Below are 8,366 nucleotides of genomic sequence, written 5' to 3' on the forward strand. Positions count from 1 at the left end.
CTACGTTCTATAGTGTGACGCTACACTACGTCAAAGCTCTACGTTCTATAGTGTGAAGCTACACTACGTCAAAGCTCTACGTTCTATAGTGTGAAGCTACACTACGTCAAAGCTCTACGTTCTATAGTCTGAAGCTACACTACGTCAAAGCTCTACGTTCTATAGTCTGACGCTACACTACGTCAAAGCTTTACGTTCTATAGTGTGAAGCTACACTACGTCAAAGCTCTACGTTCTATAGTGTGAAGCTACACTACGTCAAAGCTCTACGTTCTATAGTGTGAAGCTACACTACGTCAAAGCCCTACGTTCTATAGTGTGACACTACGTCAATGCTCTACGTTCTATAGTCTGAAGCTACACTACGTCACAGCTCTACGTTCTATAGTGTGACGCTACACTACGTCAAAGCTTTACGTTCTATAGTGTGAAGCTACACTACGTCACAGCTCTACGTTCTATAGTGTGACGCTACACTACGTCAAAGCTCTACGTTCTATAGTGTGACGCTACACTACGTCAAAGCTCTACGTTCTATCGTGTGACGCTACACTACGTCAAAGCTCTACGTTCTATCGTGTGACGCTACACTACGTCAAAGCTCTACGTTCTATAGTGTGACGCTACACTACGTCAAAGCTCTACGTTCTATAGTGTGAAGCTACACTACGTCAAAGCTCTACGTTCTATAGTGTGAAGCTACACTACGTCAAAGCCCTACGTTCTATAGTGTGACACTACGTCAAAGCTCTACGTTCTATAGTCTGAAGCTACACTATGTCAAAGCCCTACGTTCTATAGTCTGACGCTACACTACGTCAAAGCTTTACGTTCTATAGTGTGAAGCTACACTACGTCACAGCTCTACGTTCTATAGTGTGACGCTACACTACGTCAAAGCTCTACGTTCTATAGTGTGACGCTACACTACGTCAAAGCTCTACGTTCTATCGTGTGACGCTACACTACGTCAAAGATCTACGTTCTATAGTGTGACGCTACACTACGTCAAAGCTCTACGTTCTATAGTGTGAAGCTACACTACGTCAAAGCTCTACGTTCTATAGTGTGACGCTACACTACGTCAAAGCTCTACGTTCTATAGTGTGAAGCTACACTACGTCAAAGCTCTACGTTCTATAGTGTGAAGCTACACTACGTCAAAGCTCTACGTTCTATAGTGTGACGCTACACTACGTCAAAGCTCTACGTTCTATAGTGTGACGCTACACTACGTCAAAGCTCTACGTTCTATAGTGTGAAGCTACACTACGTCAAAGCTCTACGTTCTATAGTGTGACGCTACACTACGTCAAAGCTCTACATTTTATAGTGTGACGCTACACTACGTCAAAGCTCTACGTTCTATAGTGTGAAGCTACACTACGTCAAAGCTCTACGTTCTATAGTGTGAAGCTACACTACGTCAAAGCTCTACGTTCTATAGTGTGACACTACGTCAAAGCTCTACGTTCTATAGTGTCAAGCTACACTACGTCAAAGCCCTACGTTCTATAGTGTGACACTACGTCAAAGCTCTACGTTCTATAGTGTCAAGCTACACTACGTCAAAGCTCTACGTTCTATAGTGTGAAGCTACACTACGTCAAAGCTCTACGTTCTATAGTGTGACACTACGCCAAAGCTCTACGTTCTATAGTGTGAAGCTACACTACGTCAAAGCTCTACGTTCTATAGTGTGACGCTACACTACGTCAAAGTTCTACGTTCTATAGTGTGACACTACACTACGTCAAAGCTCTACGTTTTATCGTCTGAAGCTACACTACGTCAACGCTCTACGTTCTATAGTGTGACACCACGTCAAAGCTCTACGTTCTATAGTGTGAAGCTACACTACGTCAAAGCTCTACGTTCTATAGTGTGACACTACGTCAAAGCTCTACGTTCTATAGTGTGACACTACACTACGTCAAAACTCTACGTTCTATAGTGTGAAGCTACACTACGTCAAAGCTCTACGTTCTATAGTGTGAAGCTACACTACGTCAAAGCTCTACGTTCTATAGTGTGACACTACGTCAAAGCTCTACGTTCTATAGTGTGACACTACACTACGTCAAAACTCTACGTTCTATAGTGTGAAGCTACACTACGTCAAAGCTCTACGTTCTATAGTGTGAAGCTACAGCTGCAACGATCAGTCGATTGACCCAAAGATGATGCAACAATCATTGAGACAATTGATTGAATCAATGAAGTCATTTTAATGCATCAAATGCAGTAAATGGAGATTTCTCTGTTTTATATCAAATCAAAGTGAATATCTGAACAAACGAGATTAAAAGACATTTTGTAAAACAAAGATTCATTTAAAGTTTCTTTTTGTGTTTCGTTGCAGCGATTTCTTCGGCTCAGCTCCTTAACACACGGACGACTCAACCTGAAGACACACACACTCACACACACTCGTTACTGTTTCTGATCAGACTGAATATCCTGGTATGAGCTGAAACACACACTCTTCGTGTCTGCGGTCACATTCCTCTCACCGTCTGAACGTCTGAAGGGCGACGAGGAGCAAACAGGAAGAGACAACTTTCTGTTCAACTTTCACTTCTGAATATTTAGATCATCTTGATTCTTTACAGTCTGTGATTTTCATCTTGGCTCTCAGAATGTCTCCGACTCTCCAACATCTGCTTTGTTTGCTTTTTGTTCAAATTTTTTTCTCTCAGTTTTAAACCTGTTCTGACTTGAATTATGAATTAAATATTTCTTGTTTTATGTAACTGTGGTTTTGTTTTTTGGGTGAAAGATACGAACATTGAAAACTCTGAAAGGAAAATAAACAACGTCCTCAAACAACACGCTTCAGCATCAGACATCAGTATTTAATAAACTGATCATGGTGTTTAGTTTCACTGACTGAGTCATAAAAGTCATATATTGTACATATATATATATATATATATATATAGTACATACATATATATACATATACATGTATGTATATATATGTGTATGTATATATATGTGTATGTATATATATGTATATATATATGTATGTGTATATATATATGTATGTGTATATATATATATATATATATGTATATATATATATATATATGTATGTGTATATATATATATATGTATGTGTATATATATATATATGTATGTGTATATATATATATATGTATGTGTATATATATATATATATATGTATGTATATATATGTGTATATATATATATGTGTATATATATATGTATGTGTATATATATGTGTGTACTGTACGATCAACCACACAATCAAATCTCATTCTCCACGTTTAACAGCGAAATGATGGCGGGTTTGTTTTCTCCACCGAGTGACTCATCTCTTCAGAAAACCATCTTTGACTGTCTGCGTCATGACGTCACGTCAGAGCGTCAGTCGACGCTTCTCGCATTTCCGCGTTTCCGAATTAAAAACGCCTCCAAATACAGAGAGAAAACAAAGTTTTCCAGCGGGGCTCCTCGTGGAGGTTCAGGTGTTTGTTGTCCGGGATTCAGGTGAGTCTCACGTGACGTTCACGTGTTTAGTTCAAATCACAGAGTTCAGTTGATGACGAAATGTTTAAACTTGAATCGGTTTGTCTCTGTAGAGTTCGTCTGTCTGAGGGAATCAGCAGGATCCTCTACAGCACGTGAACCTGGTCCACCTTTAGCAGGTAAAGACCCTCTCTGAACCGGGCTGTGTCTGGACCACCAGAGTCTCCTGGTTTCACTGGGAGACTCCAGCTTCACATTCTTCTTCTGTTACTTTTGTTTTTAGTTCAGAGGAGAAACAGGAAGAGACTTTTTACTTCAAAATAAAAGCCCCAGTAATTCACTCATTCACAACTCAGACATCACTAGTCGATTAATGATATCAGATCTATCAGCTGGTGACGTCAAACAGTGATTAGATGTAATTAAGTACTTTTACTCGAGTACTGTAAACGTCTGAGGTACTTTACTTTAGTACTTCCCTTTTCTCCTCCACTACATCTCAGAAGTACTTTATACTGTACTACATATCAGAGGTACATGTAGTACTTTATACTGTACTACATCTCAGAGGTACATGTACTTTATACTGTACCACATCTCAGAGGTACATGTACTTTATACTGTACCACATCTCGGAGGTACATGTACTTTATACTGTACTACATCTCAGAGGTACATGTACTTTATACTGTACTACATCTCAGAGGTACATATAGTACTTTATACTGTACTACATCTCAGAGGTACATATAGTACTTTATACTGTACTACATCTGAGTTACATGTTGTACTTTATACTGTACTACATCTCAGAGGTACATATAGTACTTTATACTGTACTACATCTCAGAGGTACCTATAGTACTTTATACTGTACTACATCTCAGAGGTACATATAGTACTTTATACTGTACCACATCTCAGAGGTACATATAGTACTTTATACTGTACTACATCTCAGAGGTACATATAGTACTTTATACTGTACTACAGCTCAGAGGTACATGTTGTACTTTATACTGTACTACATCTCAGAGGTACATGTACTTTATACTGTACCACATCTCAGAGGTACATGTACTTTATACTGTACCACATCTCGGAGGTACATGTACTTTATACTGTACTACATCTCAGAGGTACATGTACTTTATACTGTACTACATCTCAGAGGTACATGTACTTTATACTGTACTACATCAGAGGTACATATAGTACTTTATACTGTACTACATCTGAGTTACATGTTGTACTTTATACTGTACTACATCTGAGTTACATGTTGTACTTTATACTGTACTACATCTCAGAGGTACATATAGTACTTTATACTGTACTACATCTCAGAGGTACATATAGTACTTTATACTGTACTACATCTCAGAGGTACATATAGTACTTTATACTGTACCACATCTCAGAGGTACATATAGTACTTTATACTGTACTACATCTCAGAGGTACATATAGTACTTTATACTGTACTACAGCTCAGAGGTACATGTTGTACTTTATACTGTACTACATCTCAGAGGTACATGTAGTATTTTATACTACGTTTGTCTGACAGCTGTAGGTAAAACCTCGTATCTCCACATGTGTTCTCTTGAACACAATCAGGACTGGGTGGTCTGGATCATGTGACTCCTGGTCCTGGTCTTTATAATCCTGTATGTTCCTGTTTTTCAGCGAGATGTCGACCACGACTCAGAAGCATCGGGACTTTGTCGGCGAGCCGATGGGAGATAAACGTGTGACGGCTCTGTCGGGTATCGGAGAGATTCTGGGGGAGAAGCTGAGGCAGCAAGGCTTCGACAAGGTACAAGTACACAAGAAGTACACGTTAGACTACAGGTGATCCACCAGGTACAAGTACACAAGAAGTACACGTTAGACTACAGGTGATCCACCAGGTACAAGTACATGTTAGACTACAGGTGATCCACCAGGTACAAGTACACAAGAAGTACACGTTAGACTACAGGTGATCCACCAGGTACAAGTACACAAGAAGTACACGTTAGACTACAGGTGATCCACCAGGTACAAGTACACAAGAAGTACACGTTAGACTACAGGTGATCCACCAGGTACAAGTACACAAGAAGTACACGTTAGACTACAGGTGATCCACCAGGTACAAGTACACAAGTACATGTTAAACTACAGGTGATCCACCAGGTACAAGTACACAAGAAGTACATGTTAGACTACAGGTGATCCACCAGGTACAAGTACACAAGAAGTACATGTTAAACTACAGGTGATCCACCAGGTACAAGTACACAAGAAGTACACGTTAAACACATGAAGTACACGTTAAACACATGAAGTACACGTTAGGTTCAGTTCCAATGAACCGGCATTTAATTACTTAACAAAAGTGAAAACAGTTGCAAACTGAATCACGCCATTAATAACAGAACATTTCATGACATTGAGGTCCAGTCCGGGCCGGAGAAGATCTGAAGATGTCTCTGAGATGTCCCGTGTCAGCTCAGTGATTGGCTGACATCCGATAAGCCCCTCCTGGCCTTTGACCCATTGGCCCGGTCGATCGCTCCTCTCCAGCCAGCGTCGGGCCGTCCCTGCTGCAGCAGCCTCCGTTCCTTGATCGCTTCCTGCTTCCTTCCTGTTGCCGGTGTCTCTGCTGGCTTGTCTATTACCATATATGGTCGTCCCTGCATAGCCTCGCTCAGAATCCCTCACCTTCCTTCATGGTTCAAATCATTCAGTGACTGTTCTTTTTAGTTTAATACATTTAATAATTATGCTTTCATGGTTTAATATAATATCCACCACTAGGGGTGCTTTTAAACTTAAATTCCTCACGGTACACATTAAATACACATTAAACTGTGATCTCATAACACCAGCTAACGTCATCTGTCTGTACGTTTCTAAAGTCTCAAATAAACAAAAGTATTTTCATCCATCATGAAGTTTAAAATCGTCTCTTACATCAGCCGCGTTCATTAATCAACTTATTTTTATTGTTGATTAATCTGTTGATTTATTTATTTTGTATTACTTTAAAAAAAAATGTTTTAACTGTTTAATTCCGTGTATTTTCCATGTGTTTACCGTGTTCTCCTGTGTATTTTACCGTGTTCTCCTGTGTGTTAACCGTGTTCTCCTGTGTGTTAACCGTGTTCTCCTGTGTGTTTACCGTGTTCTCCTGTGTGTGTGTGTGTGTGTGTGTTTTACCGTGTTCGCCTGTGTTTACCGTGTTTCCTTCCGTGTGTTTACCGTGTTCGCCTGTGTGTTTACCGTGTTCTCCTGTGTGTTTTACCGTGTTCTCCTGTGTATTTTACCGTGTTCTCCTGTGTGTTAACCGTGTTCTCCTGTGTGTTAACCGTGTTCTCCTGTGTGTTAACCGTGTTCTCCTGTGTGTTAACCGTGTTCTCCTGTGTGTTTACCGTGTTCTCCTGTGTGTGTGTGTGTGTGTGTGTTTTTTACCGTGTTCGCCTGTGTTTACCGTGTTTCCTTCCGTGTGTTTACCGTGTTCGCCTGTGTGTTTTACCGTGTTCTCCTGTGTTTTACCGTGTTCTCCTGTTTTACCGTGTTCTCCTGTGTGTTTACCGTGTTCTCCTGTGTGTTTTACCGTGTTTCCTTCCGTGTGTTTACCGTGTTTCCTTCCGTGTGTTTACCGTGTTTCCTTCCGTGTGTTTACCGTGTTTCCTTCCGTGTGTTTACCGTGTTTCCTTCCGTGTGTTTACCGTGTTTCCTTCCGTGTGTTTACCGTGTTCTCCTGTGTGTGTGTGTTTACCGTGTTCTCCTGTGTGTGTGTTTACCGTGTTCTCCTGTGTGTGTGTTTACCGTGTTCTCCTGTGTGTGTGTTTACCGTGTTCTCCTGTGTGTGTGTGTTTACCGTGTTCTCCTGTGTGTGTGTGTTTACCGTGTTCTCCTGTGTGTGTGTGTTTACCGTGTTCTCCTGTGTGTGTGTGTGTTTACCGTGTTCTCCTGTGTATTTTACCGTGTTTCATTCCGTGTGTTTACCGCGTTCTCCTGTGTGTTTACCGTGTTCTCCTGTGTATTTTACCGTGTTCTCCTGTGGTTCTCAGGCCTACGTGGTTCTCGGTCAGTTCCTGCTCCTGAAGAAAGACCCGGAGATGTTCACCGAGTGGCTGAAAGACGCCAGCGGAGCAAACTCCCGTCAGGCCGGAGTCTGTACTCAGTGTCTGAGGGAGTGGTGTGACGCCTTCCTCTGAGGCTCCGCCTCCTCACAGGAGACTCCTCCTCTTCCTGTTCTTTGTTGTTGGGTTTGAAGCTGAGACTTCACAGGAGTTTGTTGACATGAATAAAAGCTTTGTGTCTGAACAGTGGTGGTGTGTTCATGGTCCCTGAAGAATGTGGGAAACCAGAAGGGAGCTGGACCTAGGAACAATGCCTAAGGTAGACTTTACTGGTCTAATAGGGTTCTGTAAGGGTCCACTAGGGTCTAATGCAGTGATTCTCAACTGGTTTTCAGTGGGTCACGGGCCTTTGACTAAAACAATCCTGTGCTTTTATTTTGAAGAGGGTTTTTTATGCAGCGGAGTTATTCTCACTCCCTAACAGTATTTGGCGTTAATGCCTCGTAATGCTAATAGACACTGGCTACTTCACACACAGAAGAACACACACCGTTTGTTTTCATGCTAACTGAGTACGACACCGACTGCATGAGATCTGATTTTATTACGTTGAGGTTTGTGCAGCGACGTTCTGGCGCAAGAAACACCGTCTCTCAAAGATGAACCTGCTGAGTACCTTCAATGACGACTTCAAGACCTGAGGACGTCACACACGTGTCTCACTCACCTGCAGACATGGACGTGTTGATCAATCAGCAGAGGACGAACTGAAGACTATCTGTCTAATGACACTGAGGA

The 8,366-nt window shown here is 41.3% G+C and overlaps 2 protein-coding genes across 5 annotated transcripts in view; both read left to right on the forward strand.

Moving 5' to 3' along the window:
* The window catches only part of abhd12 (abhydrolase domain containing 12, lysophospholipase), a 14,801-nt gene extending 12,048 nt beyond the window's left edge, over positions 1–2,753 (forward strand). For all 4 annotated transcript variants that reach the window (XM_076083460.1, XM_076083461.1, XM_076083462.1 and 1 more), the window contains one exon: positions 2,363–2,753. In XM_076083460.1, the coding sequence (XP_075939575.1) occupies positions 2,363–2,387 (25 nt within the window). In that variant the 3' untranslated portion in view covers positions 2,388–2,753. The remainder of the gene's footprint in view (positions 1–2,362) is intronic.
* A 637-nt stretch (positions 2,754–3,390) lies between these two features.
* LOC142941526 (barrier-to-autointegration factor-like) lies at positions 3,391–7,812 on the forward strand. The gene is made up of 4 exons (XM_076083467.1): positions 3,391–3,513; positions 3,606–3,671; positions 5,182–5,311; positions 7,557–7,812. Exons 3-4 carry the CDS (start codon positions 5,186–5,188, stop codon positions 7,701–7,703), a joined length of 273 nt encoding a protein of 90 aa, XP_075939582.1. The 5' UTR covers positions 3,391–3,513; positions 3,606–3,671; positions 5,182–5,185; the 3' UTR covers positions 7,704–7,812.
* The last annotated feature ends 554 nt before the right edge of the window (positions 7,813–8,366 follow it).

This window comes from Anarhichas minor, unplaced genomic scaffold (genome assembly GCF_050575085.1).
Source record: "Anarhichas minor isolate MPS153535 unplaced genomic scaffold, ASM5057508v1 ptg000133l, whole genome shotgun sequence".
In the NCBI taxonomy this organism is placed as follows: domain Eukaryota; kingdom Metazoa; phylum Chordata; class Actinopteri; order Perciformes; family Anarhichadidae; genus Anarhichas; species Anarhichas minor.

Coding starts and splice junctions, on each gene's coding strand:
- LOC142941526 (XM_076083467.1), top strand. CDS start 5,186: ATGTCGACCACGACTCAGAAGCATCGGGACTTTGTCGGCGAGCCGATG. Junction 5,312..7,556: donor GGCAGCAAGGCTTCGACAAG/GTACAAGTACAC, acceptor TGTGGTTCTCAG/GCCTACGTGGTTCTCGGTCA.